Source organism: Oncorhynchus keta, chromosome 35, assembly GCF_023373465.1.
Source record: "Oncorhynchus keta strain PuntledgeMale-10-30-2019 chromosome 35, Oket_V2, whole genome shotgun sequence".
Lineage (NCBI taxonomy): Eukaryota > Metazoa > Chordata > Actinopteri > Salmoniformes > Salmonidae > Oncorhynchus > Oncorhynchus keta.
This window is the reverse complement of record NC_068455.1, coordinates 76,129,708-76,143,017: the sequence shown is the minus strand read 5'-3', so window position 1 is coordinate 76,143,017 and position 13,310 is coordinate 76,129,708. Positions and strand designations below refer to the sequence as shown.

At 44.0% G+C, this 13,310-nt stretch overlaps 2 protein-coding genes across 2 annotated transcripts in view; both read right to left on the bottom strand.

Moving 5' to 3' along the window:
• Positions 1-4,918, bottom strand: part of ppp2r5b (protein phosphatase 2, regulatory subunit B', beta) — a 39,645-nt gene extending 34,727 nt beyond the window's left edge. Inside the window, exon 1 of the mRNA XM_052497760.1 lies at positions 3,063-4,918. Coding sequence (XP_052353720.1) covers positions 3,063-3,255 — 193 coding nt within the window. The 5' untranslated portion in view covers positions 3,256-4,918. The remainder of the gene's footprint in view (positions 1-3,062) is intronic.
• A 106-nt stretch (positions 4,919-5,024) lies between these two features.
• Positions 5,025-12,972, bottom strand: batf2 (basic leucine zipper ATF-like transcription factor 2). The gene is made up of 3 exons (XM_052497763.1): positions 12,596-12,972; positions 11,588-11,707; positions 5,025-8,409 (listed from the first exon to the last, which is right to left on the bottom strand). Exons 1-3 carry the CDS (start codon positions 12,704-12,706, stop codon positions 7,624-7,626), a joined length of 1,017 nt encoding a protein of 338 aa, XP_052353723.1. The 5' UTR covers positions 12,707-12,972; the 3' UTR covers positions 5,025-7,623.
• Between the last annotated feature and the right edge of the window lie 338 nt (positions 12,973-13,310).

The window sequence follows — 13,310 nt, the reverse complement described above, 5'->3', positions numbered from 1 at the left end:
GGAGAGGAGGATAGGAGAGGAAGAGAGTGGAGAGGATGAGAGAGAGAGGAGGAGAGAGAGGAGAGAGGAGAGAGAAGAGAGGGAGAGGAGAGGAGGGATAGGAGAGGAGATAAGGAGAGGAGGGAGAGAGAAGAGGAGAGGAGAGGGAGAGAGAGGAGAGGAGAGAGGAGAGGGAGAGGAGAGGGAGAGGAGAGAGGAGAGGGGAGAGGAGAGGAGGGAGAGGAGAGAGGAGAGGAGGGAGGAGATAAGGAGGGGAGGATAGGAGAGGAAGAGGGGAGAGGAGAGGAGGAGAGGGAGGAGAGAGGAGAGGGGAGAGGAAGAGATGGGAGAGAGGAGAGGAGAGGAGGAGGAGAGGAAGAGAGTGGAGAGGAGAGGAGGAGAGGGGAGGAGAGGAGGAGAGGGGAGAGATAAGGAGAGGGGGAGAAGAGATGGGAGAGGGAGGGAGGAAGGAGAGGGGAGAGGAAGAGATGAGGAGAGGGAGGAGAGGAGAGGAGAGAGAGGAGAGGAGAGGAGAGGAGAGGAGAGGAGAGGAGAGGAGAGGAGAGGAGAGAGAGGAGAGGAGAGGAGAGAATCTAGCCTGTGGGTGAAAATGTGACCTTAGCATCGTTAGCATGTTAGCTAAAGCATGGAGACCCATGACCAGAGAGGGAGGCTGATGCTGTAGCCTCAGGGGAGGACATCAAAGCTGGGCAGGAGCGCAAGGCTAACAGGCAGTCTGAGGGAGACGTGGAGCTCTAGAGGACGAATGTTTCTAGTACTATATTATTCTAAATCCAATGGTATTGTTATTATAATACGGAGCCTGTAGTCACAAAGCGTCTCAGATTAGGAGACCTGATCTGGGACCAGGTTCCCTTTATTCATTATTATCTCAAAGACAAAACTCATCCTTATGAATCAGCACTCCGCTCTGGGTTTTACCTACAGGGATGTTTTACACTCTAAATAAATCGAGATTCTTATAATAATGATAGTTGTATGTTATTATTCTATCGTGCTTAATATGAGAACTACAACTACAACTAGAACTAGAACTAGATCTACAACAACACCTAGAACTACAACTAGAACTACACCTACAACAACACCTAGAACTACAACTACACCTAGAACTACAACTAGAACTACACCTAGAACTACAACTACAACTACACCAAGAACTACAACTACACCTAGAACTACAACTCCAACTGCATCTAGAACTACACCTAGGACTAGAACTACACCTGGAACTACAACTAGAACTACACCTACAACAACACCTAGAACTACAACTACATCTAGAACTACAACTCCAACTGCATCTAGAACTACACCTAGAACTAGAACTACACCTGGATCTACAACTAGAACTACAACCACAACTAGAACTACAACTACAACCACAACTAGAACTACAACCACAACTACAACAACACCTAGAACTACAACAACCAGAACTACAACTACAACTAGAACTACAACCACAACTAGAACTACAACTACAACCACAACTAGAACTACAACCACAACTACAACAACACCTAGAACTACAACTACATCTAGAACTACAAATACACCTAGAACTACAACTACAACTGCATCTAGAACTACACCTAGGACTAGAACTACACCTGGAACTACAACTAGAACTACAACTAGAACTACAACCACAACTAGAACTACAACCACAACTACAACTACACCTAGAACTACAACTACACCTAGTAGCTCCAACCGTATTCTAGCCCACATGATTCTAATAGTTAACTGGTTGATAAGCTGCGTCAGGCTAATTACAACTGGTGTTGGGCGAAGGGTCTCTTTCCAGGAACAGGGTTGGAGTTCAAACCTACAGGAGGGTTTCTCTCCAGGAACAGGGTTGGAGTTCAAACCTACAGGAAGGTATCTCTCCAGGAACACGGTTGGAGTTAAAACCTACAGGAAGATATCTCTCCAGGAACAGGGTTGGAGTTAAAACCTACAGGAAGATATCTCTCCAGGAACAGGGTTGGATTTCAAACCTACAGGAAGGTATCTCTCCAGGAACAGGGTTGGAGTTCAAACCTACAGGAAGATATCTCTCCAGGAACAGGGTTGGAGTTCAAACCTACAGGAAGATATCTCTCCAGGAACAGGGTTGGAGTTCAAACCTACAGGAAGGTATCTCTCCAGGAACAGGGTTGGAGTTAAAACCTACAGGAAGATATCTCTCCAGGAACAGGGTTGGAGTTAAAACCTACAGGAGGGTATCTCTCCAGGAACAGGGTTGGAGTTAAAACCTACAGGAAGATATCTCTCCAGGAACAGGGTTGGAGATTAAAACCTACAGGAAGGTATCTCTCCAGGAACAGGGTTGGAGTTCAAACCTACAGGAAGATATCTCTCCAGGAACAGGGTTGGAGTTAAAACCTACAGGAAGGTATCTCTCCAGGAACAGGGTTGGAGATAAAACCTACAGGAAGATATCTCTCCAGGAACAGGGTTGGAGTTAAAACCTACAGGAAGGTATCTCTCCAGGAACAGGGTTGGAGATAAAACCTACAGGAAGATATCTCTCCAGGAACAGGGTTGGAGATAAAACCTACAGGAAGATATTTCTCCAGGAACAGAGTTGGAGTTAAAACCTACAGGAAGGTATCTCTCCAGGAACAGGGTTGGAGATAAAACCTACAGGAGGGTATCTCTCCAGGAACACTCTTAGAATAAATGGTTCCAAAATGGTTCTTTGGCGGTCCCCATAGGAGACCCATTTTTGGTTCTAGGTACAACTATTTTTGGTTCCAGGAAGAACCCATTTGGGTTCCATGTAGAGCCCTGTGTGGAAAGGGTTCGACGTGGAATACAAAAAGGGTACTACCTGGAACCAAAATGTTGTTTTTTTCAAAGGGTTCTCCTATGGGGACAGCTGATGAGCCCTTTTAGGTTGTAGATAGCACCTTTTTCTCTTAGAGTGTACATAGAATAAGACAGGACAAAGATCAAATACATTGACGCGGAGGTATATGACTTAAAATAGTAGCCTCCTACAACAGGCCTAAACAGAATAGACCTTGACGAGGAGGTAGGACTATACAACCCACCTTTGAGTAGCGGCAGCGGCGTCAGCTCGACCTGGGAGCTCTGGTAGCGGAACTGGGACGAGGAGTGGGAACGCCTCTGCCGGGCTCTGCGCATCGACCGCCGGGGAAACCCATCCACCTTCTCCGCTGATGGGACCGAGAACCCGGTGGTCGGGGAGGAAGGGCTGGTCGGGGGTAGTTTAGTCGTCTCCATCGTTGCCGTGCCGTGTTAGCGAGCGGCCCGGTGTGTGTGTCAAGTGCGTGTGTGTGTGACCAAATGCACCGATGGTATGATAGTGAAGGAGAGGTGTACAGGATGGAGTGGAAAAACTGTTTTTTAAAACCTCTTATAGAGCCAAAACGTAATTATTTTTTAAAATCAAAATGGGTAATCTGGGAATAGAACATAGTGAGGAATTAGATGAAGGAGGGAGGAAGGAGGGAGGAAGGAGGGAGGGATAGAGACGGATTGCTGCAGTCCAGAGATGGATGGATGTAAGATTAGAGGACAGGAGGGTAAAATAAATAGGCTGTGTGTGTGTTCTGCTGTTGCTTGAAGTTCAATTCGTTTCGCACCTTGTGACTGCCTGCTGCCTATACCGTCTCAATGCAGCCGAGGGAGGAAAAAAACGTTGCTCCAGTCGTTTTTGAAATAACGAAACATATTTTTACACAAAAGACAAACGCATTGATCTAACGGAAATGATCCATGTATCTACTGACGGACAGGAAGAAGCACGTGGATTATTTCGGTTACAACTGTGAGGGTTGCTTTGCCGTATTGGCGTCATCAGCCTGTCATCGGCCTAAATTTGGTATTTATTTATATATTTCTGTCATGGATATAGCCTAGCCTATAGCCTATGGATCCTTACATAAAGCACATCACACCGATAAAGCAGAACTACCAGAGCACCGGTTATTGGAATCATTCCATTCAAGAAAACGTCAACAACATGAATCCATAAAATCAGTCGTTTGATTGGTCCTTCCACATCAATGAATAATAAATCATTAATTGATTAGGTCATACCAGACTCGTATCATAAAATCGTCGATCTGATTCCGCTTCGATAACGCATCACTGTTCCCCGGTTCCGTGAACGGTTCCGATATTCGGTAACCCGTCTGGCCCTGCCGTTTCAGACCGAACAGGGCTCCGCGCAGGGCGGGGATGGAGATGGGGTGCTCGAACGTGCCGACATGTGCGGTTCTTCAGGTAGGCCGCTGCAACACCGAATCCCTGCTCACCGTTAAAAACACCTCCAAAACATTCGCAGTGCCGGTTGGTCACAGATACGTTAGGTATATTCCCGTTATTTTCTGTCTGCAAGTCGCGTCTCCTCTCTCCTTGATTCGGTAAGGGAAGCGGTGTCTCTCTCTCCCCTCCCTGCTGTATCCTCGTCTCTCTTCTGTCTCAGCTGCACTTAGGTGGTGCAAGGAGAGAGAGACACACTGCGGATGACGCTCTTCTCGCCACAGCGAATTATTTAATTATTTCACTTATATTTATGTAGACTTACCCCCTGTTTTTACGCCATGGACGGACGGTGGCGCGCTTGTTTTGGGCTAGTCGGTGGATGCGTTATGACACGACGGGCGCACACGCTCTTTCACTCCCCCATCTTTAAAATGTAGAAAAAAAGAGCAGCGTTTATCCTTTTACCCGACCTGCGCTCCTTCTGTTCCTCTAGCTAAGATACCCCCACCGATTGTTCCCCACGGTCTGTTTTTCCTCCTTCTCACCCCCTTTTCCTCCCTCCCTTCCCTCGCCTCTGCGCGTGTCTACCGTGTCTCACAGACGAGGTAAACACTTTCGGCTATTGATTCTTGCCTTGCTCACGCTCTCGTGCCTGGTGTCCACACGCGCTTTGTTTGTAAAGGAATCGTCTGTATCAACCCGGTTAGTAACGGTTACCATTCATTACCAGTGCTCGGTGTCTCTCCAGTGGTGTGGTAATGTTTCCTCTCGCTGTCTATCAATTCATTTCAATTCAAGGGGCTTTATTGGCATGGAAAACATATGTTTACATTGCCAAAGCAAGTGAAATAGGTAATAAACAAAAAGTAAAATAAACAGTACAAAATAAACAGTTAACATTACACTCAAAAAGTTCCAAAAGAATAAAAGACATTTCAAAGATCCTATTATGTCTATATACAGTGTTGTAACTATGCGCAAATAGTATAAAAGGTATAAAAGGGAAAATAAATAAACATAAATATGGGTTGTATGGTGATTCTGCTTCACTGGTTGCCCTTTTCTTGTGGTATTTTCCAACTCATTCATAGCCGGTCTTCTCTCAATAGCAAGGCTATGCTCACTGAGTCTGTACGTAGTCAAAGCTTTCCTTAATTTTGGGTCAGTCACATTGGTCAGGTATTCTGCCGCTGTGTCCTCTCTGTTTAGGACCAAATAGCATTCTATTGCTGTTTTTTTGTTAATTCTTTCTAATGTGTCAAAGTAATTATCTTTTTGTTTTCTCATGATTTGGTTGGGTCTAATTGTGCTGCTGTCCTGGGGCTCTGTGGGGTCTGTTTGTGTCTGTGATCAGAGCCCCAGGACCAGCTTGCTTAGGGGACTCTACTCCAGGTTCATCTCTCTGTAGGTGATGGCTTTGTTATGGAAGGTTTGGGAATTGCTTCCTTTTAGGAGGTTGTAGAATTTAACGGCTCTTTTCTTGATTGTGATAATTAGTGGGTATCGGCCTAATTCTGCTCTGCATGCATTATTTGGTGTTTCACATTGTACACAGAGAATATTTTAGCAGAATTCTGCGTGCAGAGTCTCAATTTGGTGTTTGTCTCATTTTGTGAATTCTTGGTTGGTGAGCGGAGTAATTTTAGCCAGATCAAAATTTGTAAGTCAAATTTTATGTTCCTTTTGATGGCCTAGAAGGCCATTCTTGCCTTTAAAAACAAGTTTTAATGACTCCAACTTAAGTGCATGTAAACCTCCGACTTCAACTGTATATATTAAAAACAATGGGTGCATATTGAAGATGTCCACGTTCATCCCCATAATCTTTTCACGTGTTAATTATCTGAAAATAGCTGTGCAGCAACGCCCCCCATCCAAACTGCCAGAGCTTGAGAGGATCTGCAGAGAAGAATGGGAGAAACTCCTTAAATACAGGTGTGCCAAGCTTGTAGCGTCATACCCAAGAAGACTCCAGGCTGTAATCGCTGCCAAAGGTGCTTCAACAAAGTACTGAGTAAATGGTTTGAATGCCTATGTAAATGGGATATTTCAGTTTTATTTTTATTTTTTTGTAATACATTTGCAAACATTTCTAAAAACCTCTTTTTGCTTTGTCATTATGGGGTATTGTGTGTGTAGATTGATGAGGAAAAAATACAATTTAATCAAATTTAGAATAAGGCTGTAACGTAACAAAATGTGGAGAAGGTCAAGGGGGTCTGAATACTTTCTGAAGGCACTACCCAAGATGCATCTGTTCTGGCGGTGGCCCAACGTCTCATTAAGACACTTTATGTTGGAGTTTCCTTTGGCAGTTACCTGTATATCCTGTGTTTAATCCTAAATCTGGGATATTTTGAATATAGACGTAGTTTATATTGTACGAGATGTGGTTTTCCAAATATAGTCATATGCTATTCGTTTTGTCTATAGCCTGTTCAATACATTTGCAGCTTTTTACAATTAATTAAAATCACACTTAAAAGGTTTGAAAGTCCATTGAATTGTTGATTTTATACACAAATAAATTAACTCAATATGTGAGTTAAAAAGATTATTACAATCAATCAATCAATTATTCTACTCTCAAAGAAGTTGATCAGGGCCAATAGTCTGTTATGACCAATGATCAGGGCCAATAGTCTGTTATGACCAATGATCAGGGCCAATAGTCTGTTATGACCAATGAACAGGGCCAATAGTCTGTTATGACCAATGATCAGGGCCAATAGTCTGTTATGACCAATGAACAGGGCCAATAGTCTGTTATGACCAATGATCAGGGCCAATAGTCTGTTATGACCAATGAACAGGGCCAATAGTCTGTTATGACCAATGATCAGGGCCAATAGTCTGTTATGACCAATGATCAGGGCCAATAGTCTGTTATGACCAATGAACAGGGCCAATAGTCTGTTATGACCAATGAACAGGGCCAATAGTCTGTTATGACCAATGATCAGGGCCAATAGTCTGTTATGACCAATGAACAGGGCCGGTTAGTCAAAAACACAAACCGTGAATCAACATAACAGCTACAGAATTCCTCACAAGATGTGAACAACCATTACATGTGCTTGGTATATACATGTACCAAACACCAGAGTCCATCAATTTTAAGTGTCTTTCTGTTCTTTTCAACAGAAACCTAAATGAGTCTTTCACAGGGTGCCAGGAATCTTACTCCGTGAAAGACACATCATCACAGACGTTGGCTGTAGATCACCTAGTGGTTGTCTGTCGATGGACAGTGGAGATTCAACGTAGAGATTCGTCAGACAATTGCCAGAAAATCAGTACTGATGTTCAGTGGTCAGAGGCAATAGGGCCGAAGAACCACCGGCTGCTTTCAACCATTCGCCAAACAGTGTCATTGGTCCATTAGAACTCGCCCCAGGTGGGTGATGCAGGGTCGCAGAGCCAATCAGGACTGTCCAGGATGTCGGAGAGGGACAATTCTATTGGGGGTTCAATGGCTGGGGTAGACAAGTTCATAGGGTACATGGTCAGAGGGTAGGACATGGGTGACAGAGTAAGAGCAGGGATAGTTGGAGGGGCAATATTAGTTATTGGGGTAGTTGGATGGGCAAAATTATTTATCGAGGTAGTTAGAGGGGAAATATTAGTTTTTGGGGTAATTGGAGAGGAACAAATATTGTTTGGGGCAATCAGAGAGGCATTATTAGATATTGGGGAATATAGAGTGGAAAGAAAAGGGTAGGGGTTAGTCACATGGGCAGTTGAAGGAACAGTGACGAGAGTGGGGAGTGGTAAACAAGTCCTCTGCCCTCCAGGTACTGGGGCAAGAAGAGAGCCCGGGATGGTTTGAGGGGACACAGCGGGTGCCGGGCTGGTTTGAGGGGACACAGCGGGTGCCGGGCTGGTTTGAGGAGACACAGCGGGTGCCGGGCTGGTTTGAGGGGACACAGCGGGTGCCGGGCTGGTTTGAGGGGACACAGTGGGTGCCGGGGTAGTCACAGGGGCAATAGATGACGCGGAGGGGGACAGGATCTGGCAGCAGGGGATATTGGCGGGTATAGACGAGGGCCGGAGGGTGCAGGCAGATTCATGTTGCTCCAGGGTGGCTGTGTAGAGCTGGAACTCTCTTCTCAGACCAGCAATCTCCTTCTCTAGAGCTGAGTTAGAACTTTCCAAGGTCTGTAGATCCTAGAGAGAGAGAGAGAGAGAGAGAGAGAGAGAGAGAGAGAGAGAGAGAGAGAGAGAGAGAGAGAGAGAGAGAGAGAGAGAGAGAGAGAGAGAGAGAGAGAGAGAGAGAGAGAGAGAGAGATGTTGGTTAGCATTGCTATTATTAGAAATACTAATATGCAAACACACACAAACCTACAGTGTTCTCATCCTTATCGTGTGAACCGTTTAGAAATTAATTAACTTTTTTTGTACGTAGTCCCCCCCCCACTTTCGGGACCAAAATTATTGAGACAAATGAATGGTAAATAATGAATAATTATGAGTGACAAAGTTAGACACAAATATCATACCCCCCATGATATTTGCATGTATGATATTTGCAGGTATGATATTTGCAGGTATGATATTTGCAGGTATGATATTTGCCGGTATGATATTTGTGCGTCTGTAACTTTCTCACTCATAATTATTCACGATTCATTCAGGATTATCCGTAATCATGGTAGCATTCACATTAATGTAGACGTGTTTAGAAACATTATATTCTTATTTACAATAAAAGTTACTCTAAAATGACACAATACATTATTTACCCTTCATTTCTATTGGGCACAAAATACTCTGAAACACAACCAAAACAAAACAACAAATGCATCCAACAAATGTGTAGAGTCACAAGCTTGATGTCGTCAATACGTGCTATGAATATAGGACCAAATACTGAACTTTTGACTACTTTAATAAACAAGTGAATTTGTCCCAACACTCTTGGTCCCAAAAAATGTAGAAAAAGGGATGTAATTTCTAAACTGTTCACATGAAATGAAAATACCCTCAAATTAAAGATGACAGTCTGCACTTTAACCTCGTAGTAATTGTATCATTTAAAATCCAAAGTACTGGAGTACAGAGCCAAAACAATAACATTTTTTTTTTTTAAATGGTCACTGCACCAGTACCTTTGGAACTCACTCCATTCCACTAGGGGAACATTCCGTTCTTAGACAGAGGTAATTGTGGTTTGTTGAGAGAGAAAGTGAAAGTTGGCTCTGATTCTAGGACAGCAGTTAGGGATAGCCTGCAGAGTTTCTGAACTAAACGGCCCTATAAAAATGTGTGTGTCTGACTGTCGGTGTTGGGGAAGCTACTCTGAAAATACAGTTCACCAAGCTACCAAGCTACCAAGCTACTTTCACACTGGAAGAAGGAAAGCTACATGTTGGTGGTGTGTAGTTCCAGTAGTTAGCTACACCGCTACCTGGTAAAACAGTAGTGTGTAGTTCCAGTAGTTAGCTACACCGCTACCTGGTAAAACAGTAGTGTGTAGTTCCAGTAGTTAGCTACACCGCTACCTGGTAAAACAGTAGTGTGTAGTTCCAGTAGTTAGCTACACCGCTACCTGGTAAAACAGTAGTGTGTAGTTCCAGTAGTTAGCTACAACGCTACCTGGTAAAACAGTAGTGTGTAGTTCCAGTAGTTAGCTCCACCGCTACCTGGTAAAACAGTAGTGTGTAGTTCCAGTAGTTAGCTACACCGCTACCTGGTAAAACAGTAGTGTGTAGTTCCAGTAGTTAGCTACACCGCTACCTGGTAAAACAGTAGTGTGTAGTTCCAGTAGTTAGCTACACCGCTACCTGGTAAAACAGTAGTGTGTAGTTCCAGTAGTTAGCTACACCGCTACCTGGTAAAACAGTAGTGTGTAGTTCCAGTAGTTAGCTACACCGCTACCTGGTAAAACAGTAGTGTGTAGTTCCAGTAGTTAGCTACACCGCTACCTGGTAAAACAGTAGTGTGTAGTTCCAGTAGTTAGCTACACCTCTACCTGGTAAAACAGTAGTGTGTAGTTCCAGTAGTTAGCTACAACGCTACCTGGTAAAACAGTAGTGTGTAGTTCCAGTAGTTAGCTCCACCGCTACCTGGTAAAACAGTAGTGTGTAGTTCCAGTAGTTAGCTAGCTGGTGGTGGTGTGAGTGTCATAAATAAAGTTGCCACCCTATTCCCTATGTAGTGTACTATGAGGAAGGGAGAGAGGGAGTGAGGGAGGAGAGAGGCAGGGAGAGGTGAGAAGGTAGGAGAGAGGCAGGGAGAGGTGAGAGGGGGAGGAGAGGCAGGGAGGTTGAGAGGGGGAGGAGAGAGGCAGGGAGGGGTGAGAGGGGGAGGAGAGAGGCAGGGAGGGGTGAGAGGGGGGGGCAGGAAGGGGTGAGAGGGGGAGGAGAGAGGCAGGGAGGGGTGAGAGGGGGAGGAGAGAGGCAGGGAGGGTTTCTCTTTAGAGCAAGGGTTTCCCAGAAATGCTCTGACTGCACAGGCAGATTGCATCACACACACACACCATCGTTATCGATCCCTGACCCTCTCTGTGAGTAACCAGCCTTACTATAAACCACATGCATGAGAGTAACACAGGAGGAAGTGACCAATGGAAAGGTGGGAGGTAGGGGGAGAGAGTTAGAGAGAGAGAGAGAGAGAGAGAGAGAGAGAGAGAGAGAGAGAGAGAGAGAGAGAGAGAGAGAGAGAGAGAGAGAGAGAGAGAGAGAGAGAGAGAGAGAGAGAGAGAGAGAGAGAGACAGATAAAGAGAGAGAGAGACAGAGGCCGCAAGAGATAAAGAGACAGAGACAGATAAAGAGAGAGAGACAGATAAAGAGAGAGAGATAAAGAGAGAGAAAGAGATAAAGAGAGAGAAACAGGTAAAGAGAGACCGAGAGAGATAAAGAGAGAGAAAGAGAAAGAGAGAGACAGAGGCCGCGAGAGATAACGAGAGAGAGACAGATAAAGAGAGAGAAAGAGATAAAGAGAGAGAAACAGGTAAAGAGAGACTGAGAGAGATAAAGAGAGAGAGAAAGAGATATACATAATATGACACTTGAAATGTCTTCAATTCTTTTGGAACTTTTGAAAGTGTAATGTTTACTGTTCATTTTTTATTTAACTTTAGTTTATTATCTATTTCACTTGCTTTGACAATGTAAACATATGTTTCCCATGCCAATAAAGACCTTACATTTAAATAGAAATGAGAGCGAGAGAGAGAGTTGAGGATGAAAGAGAGAAACTGAAAATATACAAGACAAGTTAAGAAGTGAGAGAGAAAGAAAAAGAGAAAGTGAAAGAGAGTTAGAGAGAACAAAGAACATGAGAGAAAGAGAGGATAAAGAAGAGGAGAGAAATCTGGGTTAAAGATAAAGGAGCCAGACTGACCTGGTGGAGAATGTCTGCTCTCTCCGTCTGTTTTTTCCTGCTCTTCCTGGCAGCGTCTCTGTTCTTCACTCTTCTTTTACCTCTCCGGTCCACACGTACTCCTTTCTGTCCTCCTCTCTCCTGGAAATAAAATGTGTGATCAACTCAGTAACATACAGGTTGTAATACACCTTAATACAAATAAAACAGTGTTCTTTATCCCCTGATCTGACCACCTGTACACTCAGGTGATCTATAACTAGTGATCTGACCACCTGTACACTCAGGTGATCTATAACTAGTGATCTGACCACCTGTACACTCAGGTGATCTATAACTAGTGATCTGACCACCTGTACACTCAGGTGATCTATAACTAGTGATCTGACCACCTGTACACTCAGGTGATCTATAACTAGTGATCTGACCACCTGTACACTCAGGTGATCTATAACTAGTGATCTGATCACCTGTATGCCCAAATTATCTATAACTAGTGATCTGACCACCTGTACACTCAGGTGATCTATAACTAGTGATCTGACCACCTGTACACTCGGGTGATCTATAACTAGTGATCTGACCACCTGTACACTCAGGTGATCTATAACTAGTGATCTGACCACGTGTACACTCAGGTGACCTATAACTAGTGATCTGACCACCTGTACATTCATGTGATCTATAACTAGTGATCTGACCACCTGTACACTCAGGTGATCTATAACTAGTGATCTGACCAGCTGTATGACCAGGTTATAACCCCTTTTGGTCGTGGAGAGGTACAAGATGTGCTGCAAATGTTTTACTGCTGGGCTGGAACAAAACCCTGCACATCATATAGGAACACTGGTTGCTGTTTTATAGTTTTATACTGTTTTATACTACAGATGCAGAACTGCGAATGTATCACACCAGCATCACAAACAATTTGATCATCATTTCATTATCTCAATACTTATACTAGAATATAAGTGATTAATTATGCAACGACTTGCTATTAATATCTCAATAAACAGTGTAATTTACCGATTCAGATGGGCTTGGGCAGTCCTCACCGGAGAAAGACGTGCCGCTGCCTTCTGATCGCGAGTCGACGAAGGATGCCACCAGCGGCATATCTGTTAGTAAAGGTCCCATATGACGCACCGTAAACCGCAGCAGCAAATGAAGGAAACGTTTCTAAACGGCCACGGGCAAAGATGTATGCATTTCCTTTTCACGACTGGATATGGGGACTACGGTATTCCTATGATCTTCTCAGCTTGTTGTAAAACCCTACAGCGCCTCCTTGGATAAATGGGCAGGATATTGGCTGTCAGTTTACCTGCAGACGTCTCTTTACGCTTGTATTGCAGAAGCTGGAACGTCCTTTCACACTTATAATGCTTGTAGAAACCGCCCACCTGTTTGTACAATAGGGCAGAACCTTAAGGAGGGAAAGAGAGGGAAGGGGGGCTAGGGTCTTGTGCTTTCAGTTTCAGTTTATTTTAAATGGCCTGGTTGCAAAGTAACAGGAGGAAGTTGATCAATGGGCGCGCGGCGGACATGACCATATTTGACCGTGCTTTTTTTTTTTCGAAACCACGTGCTGGGAATTTTATGAATGGTAGGAAGTGTCGACAATGTCAAGCAGAAACGTGGAGATTTATATATGATTATTTTTGTTGTATTATTATAATGTATTTTTTTATTGCAATAATCATAACAATATTCCACATCAACAAAGGGACATTCCTGCGAA

Coding starts and splice junctions, on each gene's coding strand:
- batf2 (XM_052497763.1), bottom strand. CDS start 12,706: ATGGGACCTTTACTAACAGATATGCCGCTGGTGGCATCCTTCGTCGAC. Junction 11,708..12,595: donor GCCCAAGCCCATCTGAATCG/GTAAATTACACT, acceptor TTTTATTTCCAG/GAGAGAGGAGGACAGAAAGG. Junction 8,410..11,587: donor GAGCAGACATTCTCCACCAG/GTCAGTCTGGCT, acceptor CTCTCTCTCTAG/GATCTACAGACCTTGGAAAG.